The 16905-nt window shown below is 38.6% G+C and overlaps 1 protein-coding gene across 2 annotated transcripts in view; it reads right to left on the minus strand.

Moving 5' to 3' along the window:
- The window catches only part of LOC115216543 (ras GTPase-activating protein 3-like), a 236640-nt gene extending 220053 nt beyond the window's left edge, over positions 1 to 16587 (minus strand). For both annotated transcript variants that reach the window (XM_029785997.2, XM_036506839.1), the window contains exon 1: positions 16527 to 16587. In XM_029785997.2, the coding sequence (XP_029641857.1) occupies positions 16527 to 16578 (52 nt within the window). In that variant the 5' untranslated portion in view covers positions 16579 to 16587. The remainder of the gene's footprint in view (positions 1 to 16526) is intronic.
- Between the last annotated feature and the right edge of the window lie 318 nt (positions 16588 to 16905).

Here is a 16905-nt window from a genome sequence, read left to right on the forward strand (position 1 = left end):
ATAATAATAACAGCACCAAAAAATACCTTTGGAATGAGAACCCAGGTTCGAAATTTCCCCCAAGACACCTGATGAAGGCTGGAGTGTATATCAGCTAAAACGTGTTAACAACAAACAAGACGAGGACAAATATCCATCAAATGTAAATGATGTAAATAATAATCAGAATAAGTTATAAACTCTGTGAGTGACGTGACAGTGGCATGTAAAAAGCACCATCTGAATGTGGTCGATGCCAGCCCCCTTGCCCCGGCTGGCTCTTGTGCTGGTGGCATGTAAAAAGCACTCACAACACTCTCGGAGTGGTTGGCATTAGGAAGGGCATCCAGCTGTAGAAACATTACCAGATCAGATTGGAGCCTGGTTTGAGGGGACCAGTCAAACCATCCAGCCCATGCCAGCATGGAAAACGGATGTTTAATGATGATGATGAAAACTGAAAGAAACCTATGATATGTGAATAGATATCATCATCATCATCATCATTTAACATCTGTTTTCCATGCTGGTATGGGTTGGACAGTATGACAGGAGCTGGTAGACTGGAGGGCTGTACCAGGCTCCAGTCATCTGTTTTGGCAAAGTTCCTACAGCTGGATGCCCTTTCTAATGCCAACTACTTTACAGAGTGTACTGGGTACTTCTTATGTGGTACTAGCATGGGTGCTTCCTACACAGCACTGTGTGTGTGTGTGTGTCAGTTATATCAAGTGCCAGTTATATCTGTAAGGACAGTGTATAAAAAAAAAAAAAAAAGACTCCCTCCCCACTAAGACAGTAATGAAATGTCAACAAATATCAAATTTTTTTGTTGAAAATGACCAAAGGGAATGGATTAAAAGATATACCACACCTGTGTAGTGTAAAGGTCAACAATATCAGTTAAGAGATCATTGTAATACCCACCCCATCACCACCACCACCATCATCATCACATTACATAGAGGGACACAGTCAGTGTAGACACCATAAGAGATTAAACCCCCACAAATACTAACTACATCAGCAAAACAAATGACAATGATAATGGTTGAGGAGGGGGAAGGCAATGGTGGTGGTGAAGGCAGTAGCGGGGGGGGTTACGATGATGAAGATGGTGGTGAAGGTGGTGGTGCTTCCTAACTACAAAGCCATGTTTGATATATACTTGCGGTCATTAAATCTCAAGATGTGAATGAATCCGTTCATATGACATGAAATGATATGTCATGGTAATGTCTCTTACTCTTGGCTTTTACTCGTTTCAGTCATTAGATTGTGGCCATGCTGGGGCACAACTTTCAAGGGCTTAGTCAAACAAATCAATCCCAGTACTTATATATATATTTTTTTTTTAAGCCTCGTACTTTTCCTATCATTCTGTTCTGCCAAACCGCTACATTGTAGGAATGCAAACAAACCGACAGCAGTTATTAAGCAGTGGTGGAAACAAACACAAACTCAAACGCACACAAATACACAAGTATCTATAAGACAGGCTTCTTTCAGTTTCCATCAACCAATTCCACTCAGAAAGCTTTGGTCAGTCCAGGGTTGTAGTAAAAGACACTTGCCCAAGATGTCACACAGTGGGACTGAACCTGAAGTCACACGGTTCAAAAGCAAGTTTCTCAACCAGACAGCCACATCTGCTTTGATTTTCTATATATATATATATATTATTAGAGACAAAACCACTATTTTGCAAATATATATATATATATATATATACTCTTTTACTTGTTTCAGTCAGTTGACTGCGGCCATGCTGGAGCACTGCCTTTAGTCGAGCAACTCGACCCCGGGACTTATTCTTTGTAAGCCCAGTACTTATTCTATCGGTCTCTTTTGCCGAACCGCTAAGTAACGGGGACATGAACACATCAGCATCGGTTGTCAAACAATGTTTGGGGGACAAATACAGACACACAAACACACACACATACATATATATATATATACATACATATATACGACGGGCTTCTTTCAGTTTCCGTCTACCAAATCCACTCACAAGGCATTGGTCGACCCGGGGCTATAGCAGAAGACACTTGCCCAAGGTGCCACGCAGTGGGACTGAACCCGGAACCATGTGGTTGGTTAGCAAGCTACTTACCACACAGCCACTCCTGCGCCTATATATATATATATATATATATATATATTATTAGAGACAAAACCACTATTTTGCAAATATATATATATATATATATATACTCTTTTACTTGTTTCAGTCAGTTGACTGCGGCCATGCTGGAGCACTGCCTTTAGTCGAGCAACTCGACCCCGGGACTTATCCTTTGTAAGCCCAGTACTTATTCTATCGGTCTCTTTTGCCGAACCGCTAAGTAACGGGGACATGAACACATCAGCATCGGTTGTCAAACAATGTTGGGGGGACAAATACAGACACACAAACACACACACATACATATATATATATACATACATATATACGACGGGCTTCTTTCAGTTTCCGTCTACCAAATCCACTCACAAGGCATTGGTCGACCCGGGGCTATAGCAGAAGACACTTGCCCAAGGTGCCACGCAGTGGGACTGAACCCGGAACCATGTGGTTGGTTAGCAAGCTACTTACCACACAGCCACTCCTGCGCCTATATATATATATATATTTTTTTTTTGCACTCACCAAAGAACCTCAAGAGCATCAAGTTAACAATGCAACGGGATCATTTGATCATGCTCGTTAGTACTATAATTACTGGGTCTACACCATCAGTATCCTCCTACACCTTAATTATTGTGGTCAGTGACTGAATCTACTGATTACATAAGAGATAACGAAATCTGAAACACCATCCTTGAAACTTGTGTGTGTGTATACATATACATATATATATATATATATATATATATAATCTGTATGTATGTATTCTCATCAGCCAGCATATTTTATATTGTACGAAGAGTAGTATTAATAATATAAGATATGATACTTCTACAACTGCTGTTATTATTATTATTACTAACAGTACTACTACTATTACAAAGAGTACTAGCAATTGCAGTGGTGGTAGTGATGGGTGGGTGTTTGTTTGGTAGTAATGTTGCTGGTTAGTCATAGAACTATGCTATAACAGCCTAAACTTCTAGTATCCTTCTTAACTTGAGATCAGTTGTTAAATACCTTTGAAGACAATGTTTCTGGCATAACATTAAATACATGATACATACATATCTGTGTGTGTATATGTATGTATGTATGTATGTATATATGTATATATGTGTGTGTGTGTGTATGTATATGCGCGTGTGTGTGTGTGTGTATATATATATATATATATATAATATATATATATATATATATATATATATATATAATATATATATATATATGTATAAATTAATATAAATAACGATAAGCATGGTATCTCTTGGATACCCTAAATTATAATTTTAATATATATATATATATACATGTGTGTGTGTGTGTGTGTGTGTGTGTATATATATATGTATGTATATGTGTGAGCGTGTATATATATATATATATATATATGTATATATATATGTATATACACAAACATATATAATACACACACACATAAATATATATAATTGAATATACATATATCTATAAATAAATATGCATATATATGCATATACATAAATATACATGATATGCATATATATATAAATATACATATCTATACACACACACGTGTGTGTGTGTGCATGTATGTGACTTTAGTCAGGTTTCATGTCACATGACTGTTTTGTTTACACAGTTGCCACTGGCAGAAAGAAGAAACTGATAAAATATCCTTAAATTGTGCTCAGGTGTATGCATGTATGTGTGTGGTGGCAGGGAGGAGCAGGCGGAACATAAGGTGAATCTGTACCCAAAACTATGACATCATAACACTACATGACCTGCTGTTCTTTACCCGGCTACTAAAATATGAGGAAACACAAACTAGTTTTTTTTGTTGTTTGTGTTTTAATACCTGAACAGCAAGAAAAAAAAATAATATTTATAAATATTTTTTGTTCTCCAGACTTCCCTTTACTTTTTCTTTTCTTTTATTTGTTTCAGTCATTTGACTGCGGCCATGCTGGAGCACTGCCTTTAGTCGAGCAAATCGACCCCAGGACTTATTCGTTGTAAGCCTAGTACTTATTCTATCGGTCTCTCTTGCCGAACCGCTAAGTGACGGGGACGTAAACACACCAGCATCAGTTGTCAAGCGATGTTGGTGGGACAAACACAGACACACAAACATATACACACGCACACATAAACATACATATATATATATATATACGATGGGCTTCTTCTTTCAGTTTCCGTCTACTAAATCCACTCACAAGGCTTTGGTCGACCCGAGACTATAGTAGAAGACACTTGCTAAAGTTGCCATGCAGTGGGACTGAACCTGGAACCATGTAGTTGGTAAGCAAGCTACTTACCACACAGCCACTCCTTACATTTATCATAGTTTCCTCCTTGATTCACATTTTTTTTTCTGTAGACATTGATTGCCAGGTATTTCAGGCTGCATGTGAAGACAAATACATGGCTCAGTGGTTAGGGCATCAGACATATGATCCTACAGTTGTAGTTTCGATTCCCAGACTGGGTAGCAAGTTGAGTTCTTTAGCAAACCACATCATTTCACATTGCTGCAGTCCACTCAGTTGAAAATTACTACCAACGACCAACAACAGCTAGGAGGTACTAGTGTAGCTAGCGTATGTGCTGCCCAGGGTGGCCCTTCTGTTTGCTGCCCCCAGACCCCACAAAATACACATGTTGCCTATAGTAATAGCCTACAACAGGATGAAAAGTGCCGTCTGGGGCAGACCGCACATCCTAGCTATGCTAGTGCTAGGAGGTGACCCAGAGACAGATGGTGAGTATTGTACTCTTGGTTGCTTACATGGAAACTTGGATAAATTTCAACCTTAATGCTCAGGATATTCAGTCACATTGAGCAATCCCATGCTGGAGCAATTCAAAACAATGTGTATGAACAAGCATTGCATCTGACAGTATAATCTGAATGCTAAGAGGGTTAAAAAAATTAATGAATCTAAACTAAGAAAAAAAATTAATGCATGTCATAGTTGAGTGTTAAAAAGGTAAGAATTATTAGATATCTCTCTCTCTCTCTCTCTCTCTCGCTATCTCTCTCAAAAACTGCTGAGTTTTGATACACTACATGAAGCACAATGTCAACCTGGAAGGATTTTTTTTTTTTTTTTTTAATCTTCTGGCCAACATAGTGGAACATCCTTGCTCGCCTTAATCCAACCATGTGCACAAAATCCACCAAGCATGGCAGCAAACCCAAATGTTCTCACAAATCAAAAATGTCAATTCTAGTACGGGAAATCCCTCAAGCAAAAGAGTATAACCACTTGGAAGCAAACGAGTGTATAGATACACAGCAACAAGTCAATACAAACACACATATGCATACACATATATATCTATACATACATATATGCACATATACATTTATATACATGTACACGCACTTATACATAATATACATATGGCAGTGAGGTAAAGAAATATGCTTCCCATTCACATGGTTTTGGGTTCAGTTTCACTGTGCAGAACCTTGGACTAGTGTCTTCTACCGAAGACCCCAAGCCAACCAAAGCCTAGTGAGAGTACTTCACAGATGGAAATTTACAAGAAGGCCTTTCTGTATACATATTTGTAGGTATCCCACGCAAGTATGGGAAAGTGGATGTAAAACAATGATGATGATGATATCGCTTATGATGGTGAGGGTTCCAGTTGATCCGATCAACGGAACAGCCTACTCATGAAATCAACGTGCATGTGTACCCTTAATGTAGTTCTCAAGGAACTTTAGTGTGACTAAGAATGTGACAAGTCTGGCCCTTTGAAATACAGGTACCACTCATTTTCTTTTCTACTCTAGGCACAAGGTCTGAAACTTTTGGGGAGGAGGCCAGTTGATTAGATCGACCCCGGTACGCAACTGGTATTTAATTTATTGACCCCCGAAAGGATGAAAGGCAAAGTTGACCTAGGCAGAATTTGAACTCAGAATGTAAAGACAGACGAAATATTGCTAAGCATTTCACCTGGCATGCTAACATTTCTGCCAGCTCGCCACCTTAGGTACTACTCATTTTAGCCCGCTGAGTGGACTGGAAAAATGTGAAACAAAGTGTCTTGCTCAAGGACACAGTGCTTCACTGGGAACTGAACTCAAAACCTTATGATCATGAGCCGAATACCCAAAACACTAAGCCATGTGCCTTCACCATGATGCTATATATACAAATAAAGACTAAGGCAGCAAGCAGGCAGAATCATTAGCATGCTGGGCAAACTGCTTAGCAGCATCCTGTCCATCTTTATGTATTGAGTTCAAATTCCACCAAGGTCCACTTTGTCTTTCATCCTTTCAGGGTCAATAAAATAACTACCAGTTGAGGAGTGGGAGGCATGTAATCAATTTCATCCTTCCCCTGAATTCGATGGCCTTATGCAGAGGTAATGACCAAGACCTTTGGCACTTTGTTGTGCTTGAGAAGACCCATCAAACAGAGCAAAATCGCAGTCGTGGGAGATACCGGTGTCATGCAAATGGCACCCATGCCAGTGGCACATAAAAAACACCCATTACGCTCTCAGAGTGGTTGGCATTAGGAAAGGCATCCAGCTGTAGAAAACCATGCTAAATCAGAAGGGAACCTGGTGCAACCTTCCAGCGTGCCAGCTCAGTCAAACTGTCTAACCCATGCTAGCATGGACAATGGATATTAAATGTTAATGATGATGATAATAAATATATATATGTGCAGGTATGGCTGTGTAGAAGAAGTTTGCTTCCCAGCTACATGGTTCTGGGTTCAGTCCCACTTCATGGCACCTTGGGCAAGTGTCTTCTGCTTTAACCTCAGGCCGACCAAAACCTTGTGAGTGGATTTGGTAGACTGAAACTGAGAGAAGCCCATCCTGTGTGTGTGTGTCTTTGTCCCACCCACCAATACTTGACAACAGATGACAGTATGTCTATGTCCCCATAACTTAGCAGTTCGTCAAAACAGACCAGACTTACAAAGAATAAGTCCTGGGGGTGATTTCTTCAACTAAAAGGCAGTGCTCCAGCATGGTCGCCATCAAACAACTGAAACAAAAGAATGTAAATATCAAACAATGAGAACGAGGGGTTAACACTGCAATGATGGATAAAAATTCTTTATTTGTGTATTAAGGATAGCACTGATTTCCTGTTAAGGAATATCTTAACAATTACTATATGATAGTTGTAAATGAGCATCACCATCATACAAGCAGTGTCAATTGGTTCCAATCTTCCAGGAAAACATGTTCGGTCGTGGAGAAATATTTTACCTTGCTCAGAAACAGGTGAGGGTGAGCAACAGGAAGGACATCAGACTCTAGAAAATCTGCCTAGACAAATTCCACCCAACCAATTCGATCATAAAAAAGAGGACATAAAAATTATGATGATGATAAGGAGAAGGATATATATATGTGTGTGTGTGTATATATACATACATATATATATATACAATACATACACATAAATACAATGCATACACACACAAATATATTCCTAATCACAAGTTCAGATTTTATTGTTGTGTCATTCCTCCAAGCAAAAGTTTGCTTGTTCCAGTTTGCTTGACTGAACAAAAAAAAGAAAAAAAAGAAAAACTCAGGTTCCACACCTACTTCATGGTTGACTGAATAGCAGCAGGAAGGGCAAGGAGTAAAGCATCCCACCCATGCAAGCATGGAAAAAATGTATGAAACAATAATTATATATGTATATGTGTGCGTGTATATATATACACGTACGCGTGTGTGTGTGTGTGTGTATATATATATATATATACACACACATCTGTGTGTATGTATGTATATATACACATATATATACACACACACACATCTGTGTGTGTATGTATGTATATATACATATATATATACACACACACATCTGTGTGTGTATGTATGTATATATACATATATATATACACACACACACACAGCAGGTAGAGACTGGGAGAGAGAATGGCTTGGGAAGAATACCCAGGAATATGAACAGCATGAAATTTAATACTAAAATGTGTTTGTGTGTGCGCACGCATTTTTTAAAACTTGTTTCAATCACTGAACTGTGGCCATGCTGGAGCACTGCCTTGAAGGGCTTTAGTTGAACAAATCAACACCGGTACTAATTTTTAAGCCTAGTACCTATTCTGTTGGTCTCTTCCGCCAAGCCATTAAGTTACAGGGACGTAAACAAACCAACAGCAATTATCAAATGAGGAGGGAACAAACACACACACACATGATGGGCTTTCTCTTAGTCCCCATTTACCAAATTCATTCACAGGGCTCCAGCCAACCCAGAGCTATTGTAGAAGAAACTTGCCCAAGGGTGTTGTGCATAGGGATTGAACAAGAAACCACATGGTTGTAAACCAAGGTTCTTGACCACACAGCTATACCTGTGTCTATAGTCTTTTTTTTCTTTCTTTTACTTGTTTCAGTCATTTGAATACAGCCATGCTGGAGCACTGCCTTTAGTCGAGCAAATCGACCCCAGGACTTATTTTTTGTAAGCGTAGTACTTATTCTATAGATCTCTTTTACCGAACCACTAAGTTACAGGGACATTCTTTTATTTGTTTCAGTCATTTGACTGCGGCCATGCTGGAGCACCGCCTTTAGTCAAGCAAATCAACCCCAGGACTTATTTTTTGTAAGCATAGTACTTATTCTATCTATCTCTTTTGTCGAACCGCTAAGTTACAGGGGACATAAACACATCAACATCGGTTGCCAAGTGATGGTGGGGAACTAACACAGACACACATACACAGACATATATATATACATATACGATGGGCTTCTTTCAGTTTCCGTCTACCAAATCTACTCACAAGGTTTTGGTCGGCCTAAGGATACAGTAGAAGAAACTTGCCCAAGGTGCCACGCAGTGAGATTGAACCTGGAACCATGTGGTTGATAAGCAAACAACTTACCACACAGTGGGTGCCACTCAGTGGGGTTCATTATATATTCAAAGAATTTTTTACAGTAATTGTAATACACTGTTTTGAGTGAAAATGAATAGATACGCTCTACAGTATATTACAAAAATGAAATGAAACATTAGAAATTTTTTTATAAAAAACAACAGTCTACTCAAGTTTCACCATAAGCTGGTCGAAGCAGTATTTTTTTTTCATATATATTAAACATCTGTCCCCTCTACTAAACAGAGAGTTTCATATTTGATAATGCTTGATAGTGACAGAGAGAGTGGGAGAGTTGTTGATCTGAATGTTAGGTGGGACGCAGATTTTGCAAATCGAATTTGTTCTCCTCAAGGATGTAGCGTTTCAGAGCCTTCCAGGGCTAAACAAACATACATAACCATATAAACTTGCATTTATATACTAAATATATAAATGTGTGTGTGTGTGTGTGAAGGCACATGGCTCAGTTAGAGCATTGGGCTCACAATCATGAGGTAGTGAGTTCAATTCCCGAACTGGGCTGTGTGTTGTGTTCTTGAGCAAGACACTTTATTTCACATTGCTCTAGTTCCATCAGCTGTAGAAATAAGTTGCAACATCACAGGTGCCAAGCTGTATTGGCCTTTGCCTTTCCCTTGGACAACATTGGTGGCATGGAAAGGGGGCAGCTGGTATGCATGGGTGACTGCTGATCTTCCATAAACAATATTGCCCAGACTTATGCCTGGGAGGGTAACTTTCTAGGTACAATCCCATGGTCATTCGTAACTGAAGGGACTCTTTTTATACAAAGACGCATCAAGTCAAATAAAATCACAGTTGTAGCAGACACTGGTGCCACACAAATGGCACATAAAAGCAACCATTACACTCTCATAGTGGTTGGCATTAGGAAGCTGTAGAAACCATGCCAAATTAGACCGGAGTCTAGTGCAGCCTTCCAGCTTGCCAGGCTTGGTCAAACCGTCCAACCCATGCCAGCATGGACAACGGACATATGATGATGATGGATAGATGGATGGATGGATACATACATACATATACATGCTGAGACCCCCTTCGACCATGACTGACAATGGGATTGTCCCTAGAAAGTTACCCTCCCAGGCACAAGTCCAGGCAAGGTTGTTTATGGAAGACCAGCAGTTGCCCATGCATACCAGCCTCCCCTCTCCACACCACCAATGTTATCCAAGGGAAAAGCAAAGGCCGATACAGCTTGGCACCTGTGACGTCGCAACTCATTTCTAATGCTGAGTGAACTGGAGCAATGTGAAATAAAGTGTCTTGCTCAAGAACACAACATGCAGCCCGGTTCGGGATTCGAACTCACAAACTCAGGATCGTAAGCTCAACGCTCTAACCACTGAGCCATGTGCCCTCACACACACACACATACTGGAAAGAGTTATCTGTATCATGATGATTTGCAGCAGGTATCAAAATGCCAAAATCATGACTGCTCCTCAATGCTCTGTGAACACTGTAAAAGCTCTAAGACATGACACAGACAGCTGCAACAGAGACAGCGAAGCCGTGTCTAGCAGCAAGGGACACAGCAGGTATTCTGGCTGCATCTGCACACCAGAGCCTTTAGCCTCAATTTAAACAGTTATATGAAGCTGCTGGATACTGAGGTCAAAACCTGGCTGGGGAGGGTTGATGCAGGAAGACAACATGTGTGGGAGGAGGATTCAGCTCCTTACCATACCTCCTGAAAAAGTCAGAAGTGATTGTCAGAGAACTTCTACGACTTCACCAGCCCTTATTTCTGGCCTCTTAAATGCCCCTATTGTAATCCCATGTATTACTATGCATGGGGTATGGTGAAGAAAGATATCAACCACTCTGCCTGAAACACCAAGGCCGAGTTAGTGGCCAAGGTCAAGGAGATATCCAAAGATCTTCCCAGGGACACAGTAAGGAACACATGCACCAGGTTCTGAAGCAGTCTTGAGGCTGTGGTAGAAGTTGAGGGCAGATACTTTGACTATTTTTAGAATTTTTAGAATACTTTTATTATTGGATGACATATTATTTTCTTTTCCTTTTATGCAAACTGTCAAATTTAGCCCAAACACCCTGTAGATCACTTTAACTGTTTAGCTTTTAAACTGGCCATATCCAGCCATAATATTCTACTTGTCAAATGCTCAACCAGGCCATGTCTGGTCTCTTACACATACCCTATCACTGAATCAGGCGTGGTTTTGTGTGGGTTGGTATCTAAAGTGTTAACCACTCAGCCACAAACATAGAAGAAAGACATAGAAAGAATAAAAAAAAAATCTTTCACTGAAATATTTTGACAAAAAAAAAAATAGGTAGGTACAGTAAACAGAAAGAAACAGTATTATAAGATATTGGTATGGGTTATGTGTGACCTGACTGAATAAACACCTAAATTAGCTAAGTGGTAGCATATTGGTAAGGAATAAAGGAGTGGAGTAAATAGAAATAAAACGGAAGTAAGAAGAAGGAAATGTCAAATATTTCACCAATGAAAAAAGTTGGTTTGGATAACACACAGACTGTTGACAGAGTAATAAAGTTACAATGTTGTAATTTATTTGTAGTTTAGGGTAGGTTAGCATAGGGTGTGACAGATGGGTTGATAATACACCACAGCAAGGCACCAGAGTAATATCTGCAACCTGATTCCAGTCCTCGACTGGAACCATTACATTTCCATCATATCATAACAACGGGGGAAGGGTGGAATAAAGGAAAGGCACAAAATTTCTCTTTACCTATCTATGCCATATGTGTGTGTGTGTGTATCTTTTGTTTCAGACACCCAAGCTTGGCGTAATCTTCTGATTTGCCCAGCTGCTGTCAAATCGTCCAACCCAAGCCAGCTTGGAAAACGGACGTTAAATGATAATGAAGATAATGATGACTGGACAGCGACCATGCTGGGGCACTGTCTTGAAGGGTTTCAATCAAAGAAACTGACACCAGCACTTTTTTTAAAGTTTGGTACTTAGTTTATTAGTTTCTTTTGACGAACCGCTACGTAAAATGGGCCGTAAACAAACCAACATTGATCGTCAAGCGATGGTGGGAGACAGACACACACATACATACATATACTTCTACCAAATTCACTCACACGGCATTGGTCGGCCCAGAGCTATAGTAGAATATTTACCAAAAGTACCGCGCATGTGTGGAAAAGAAAGAAAAATATATGCTATTTATTCATATATAAAGCATACTATTTTAAACTTTGGTTTTCAATAAAAAAAAAAACTGGAGTGCGATTTATACACGAGGCAAAGCTAAAACTAAGGGAAAATTTTTTGTACCATGACTTGACACTAAAATAGGGGTGCGACCTATACACGAATAAATACAGTATTTATTCAAAATCGTTCTATATTCAATATTTATGAATTAGACTGACGCTACAACCGTGACTATATAGTCTTTAAAAAAAAAAAGAAAGAATAACATATCTCGGATTACGTTATCCGATGTAGCATATTTTCGAAGACCTTAGGGTGAGATATGAGAGTTATGGTTGCTATTTCTAGCAGGTCGATTGTGTGCTAAAGAGATAGAATGGTAAAATTAATATAGGTATATAGATAATAATTGGACAAAGTTACAGAAATGTGTAAAAACCGTACACATCTCTATTACAACACACATACACACACATTCTCTCTCTCTCTCTCTCTCTCTCAACTCACACACATACGTACATGTACAAAGCCCTCCTCCTCGGACTAACTTACAGAACACAGACAGATATACGTGCGTGCATATGTTAAACTTGAATCCACAGAGGGAGAGAGACGATTATTTTCTTATATACCAATGAGAGAGAAAAATAGGAAGTGTAGATATGAGAAATCTATCTGGATATATTAGTGATGGGGAGAAATGTCTTTATATATATATATATATATATATTATAATGCTGACATTGGAGCTAGACACAGTCCTACGGCTCGCCAGATCCTATGAAACCGTCCAACCCATGCCAGCGTGGAAAATGAACATTAAATAATTATACGAGCTGGCTGCTGAAAAGTACCTGGTTTTTAAGGGTAAGCGAAAGGCCTGGTTGAAGGACCAACTTTCCGAGTTCTTTTACAAGGTTTAGAAAAAAACCGAAGGACCGCGGCAATAAGTGTGTGAATCTGAGAGAGGAATGTGTTGAAATAAAATCATAATTAACTGATCCGCTTTGTATTTTCTTTTACCCAAAACCAGGAACTTTTCAGCACACACACCCCCACCTCGTGTGTGTGTGTGTATGTGTGTGTGTGTGTGTATAAGCACACGCATACATTTAGAGGGATGAGAGGATGAACATTGTGTGTGTGTGTAGAGAGAGAGAGAGAGAGACGTTATGAAACATTCAACATTATATTTGGCATATATTTGAAGAAATATAAAAAAATTAGGCTTCAGGACAGAAACGGAAAAAAAAAAGACTTTTCCCTTCCCGAAGAAAGAATCGGACAGTATCTAATCTGTTAGATAAATGGTACACAAGCACACACATATTCGCGGGAGTGTTTTATACAATACATACGTAACAGACATACATAGCATACAATACATACATACATACATACATACATACATATATGCATAACATATATATGCGCACACACACTGAAGTGTATGTGCGAATACATACATACATACATACATAACATGCATACATACACACGCGCGCATACAAAGTGCGCGCGAGTGGATGTTTTGTGAGAAAGACAGAAGGGAAAAACTATACAAATGATGTGGGTGTATGTATATAGTGTGATTTGATAAGTTAAAAAAGCAGAAAAATAAATAAACAAACAAAAGAGAAAGGAAGAGAAACTGATAAAATGTTTGCAGGAAATGGAGAGGAAATGGTTATATGTACGTTAGAAAATTTAATGAATCTCTATTTCCAGAGTGAAAAAGTTTACATGTAGATTTTTTTTTTTTACCCTAAAATGTGTCCCAGACCCACAATGTCGAGGGTTCTTTCAGAAATAAATCTTTTGAAGAATGATATTTTTTTTTTTCCCCCTTCCGTCGAATATTTTAGGCTCTGAAGCCCTAAATGTACAGCAAACGAGGGAATTTCTTTGCGGCTAGCCGACCTGTTGGCTAGAAATAGTAACTAAATCTCCTTCAACGAACCAACGACGGAATCTCTATGCGGCTTAGCCGACCTGCTAGAAAGAGTAGCCAAAGACTCCTTCAAATAACCATCCTGTTTTCTTAAGCCAACGGAGGGGGGGATCTCTATGCGGCTGACCGATCTGTTGGAAATGGCAACCAAATCTCCCTCAAATATGCATCCTAACTAACGAGAGAATATCTATGCTGCTAGCAGATCAATAAGAAATAGCAGCCGAATTTCACTCCAATATAATCATCGAACCGTCTTAAAAAAAAAAAAGGTGAATAGTCCCGTCGTAACATTTAAAAATGTTACGACAAGAACCGTTTACATGAGTAGGGTTGACCTGGAACAAAACACAAACACACATTTTATATATGTACAGTGATATATATATATATATATATACACACACACATACATACATACATATATATATATATATACACGCACACAAGGGATTCAGTTTAAATGTGTATGTAAGCCGTATGACACGTGCATAAGTGCGCACATAAGCGCGAAGCATGGGTGCACTGGCAGAGCTGCACATATGTATACACAAAATTCCCCTTCTCTCTCTCTCTCTCTCTCTCTTACACATACATACATACAGGCAGAAGAAACACACGTGCGTGTGTGTGCTTGCTTGTAAGATGCGTGTGCTTGAGTTGCGTGTGTGTACTTTGGTTTGTTTTGTAAAAGTCACAACGATGAATTTTCTAAATGTCGGACAGTAACAATAATAAATGCACACACACACACACACACACACACACCCCACACCTTTTCTTTTTTAAACTTTTCTGTACCTCAAAACAATTTCAAAATACATATATACAAACAGCCGATCTGGCCACAGTTTTAGCCATCCAAACATGCAACCAGTATGTATGTGGGATTTTAAAAAATACTGACACACACACACATACATACACGCATATATATATACATACATACATACATATATTAAACACATATTTCCCACATACAAACATGCATGCTATTGGTTTAAAACACTGTTTTCATTGTTTTCAATGTAGTTGAGAGCAACATGTACACTCACAAACAGACACAATGTATGTATATGTATGTAAATTTTAAACGTGTAAGAACCGGTATTCTCAAGTCAACATAGTGAAGTCTGTGCCTTTCTTTCACATGTTGTCAATGTCTGTCATATATACATGTGTGTGTGTGTGTGTGTTTATGACAGGCATTTGACATGGTTAAATCTTACAGTAATATATATACTATCGGTTAACCAGTAATGTACTATCTGTTAATCACACTTTAAAAAATAAAGGTCTGTGGTAAAATAACATAAGCAATGAATACATTGAGATAGACAAATATACTCGAGACGAGAGAGAGAGAAAGAGAGACAAATATACAAAGGGGAAGAAAAAAGAGACTGACAAATATATACAGAGAAAGAGGGAACGGGATGAATTTACAGAGAATGAGAGAAAGACAATTACAGAAAGAATAAGATAGACAAAAGGCTTAACATACAGAGGACGAAAGAGAGAGAGAAATGCAGACGAAGAGATAAATATACAGGGAAAAAAACTAATTTTCAGAGGAAGAGAGAGATTAATATGTAGAGAGGAAAAGAGACATATACAAAGAGAGACGAGAAGAGTAAAGATAGGAAGACAAATAAAGAAAGAGAAAGGCCAATACAGAAAAGAAAGACACTTATAGAAAAAAGAGAGGTACATATAGAAAGGAGAGAGAGACAATTATAGAGAACAGGCAAAAATATACGATATACACATAGAAAAGAGACAGACAATTAAAGAAGAGAGTGAGAGACATATATATAGAGAGAAAAGAAGCACCTAACAACAAAACTAAAAGAAGACAAATATTGACAAACGAATAGACGGGCCCCACGGCGGGCGACAAACGAAAACAACCTCAACGGACGAGCAACAGTTGAGTTGTTTGAAAGACAGAGGAATGAGAAAACCAATAAATAAATAGACGATGCAAAGTCTGTCTGTATAGAAGAAAATAAAATGACATAATATAATATTGAGAGATATCAATAAAACGTTAGAGAGAGATAACTTAGGTAAAGCAAGCCCACCCCTATTCTTTTTTCCTTTTTTTTTCGCAACAGTGTGTTGTTTACGCCGTGTAATGTTATTTCTTTCTTTTTTTTTAATTTCATCCCCTCCTCCTCTCTCTTTATCTTTCTCTCGCTCCCTTTCTGCTGCTGCTCTGTTTTCGGCCCGCACATGATTTTTGATATTTGGGCGACAGTTTTTCTGTTTATGTTGAAATAACAACAAGTTTTGGACACTAAGAACGGACGGACGGGTCAAAAGCTGAACGACTGAAATAAAACATAAGTGAACATTCGAACATTCTCTCACATACTCACCGATTTTTATCCGTAAACTCTCTTCGACCCGTACATCGGCAAGTCCTGCCATGATGATGACCCAGTTAGAAAACGGAAGTGACCTCTACGGGGGGTTAACTGAGCGCCAATTTCAGCCAGCAATAAAGTCAACCACAGGGAGACCAAAGACAAATAAATACATAATATATCTATAGACATAAGTGAATGACATAAGAAAATATTTTGCTAGTTGCTATTATTTTTCATTATGATATTTAGTTTCGCCATAAGTGTTATTTTTTTTCTTTATTTCTTCAAAACATTAAATGACAAAAGCATTAACAGGCAAAAACAATATAAAAGAAATGCAAGTTGATATCAAGTGTGTTTCATTCTTAGAAAAAATATTAGTGACATT

Source organism: Octopus sinensis, linkage group LG10 (genome assembly GCF_006345805.1).
Source record: "Octopus sinensis linkage group LG10, ASM634580v1, whole genome shotgun sequence".
NCBI classification, from domain to species: domain Eukaryota; kingdom Metazoa; phylum Mollusca; class Cephalopoda; order Octopoda; family Octopodidae; genus Octopus; species Octopus sinensis.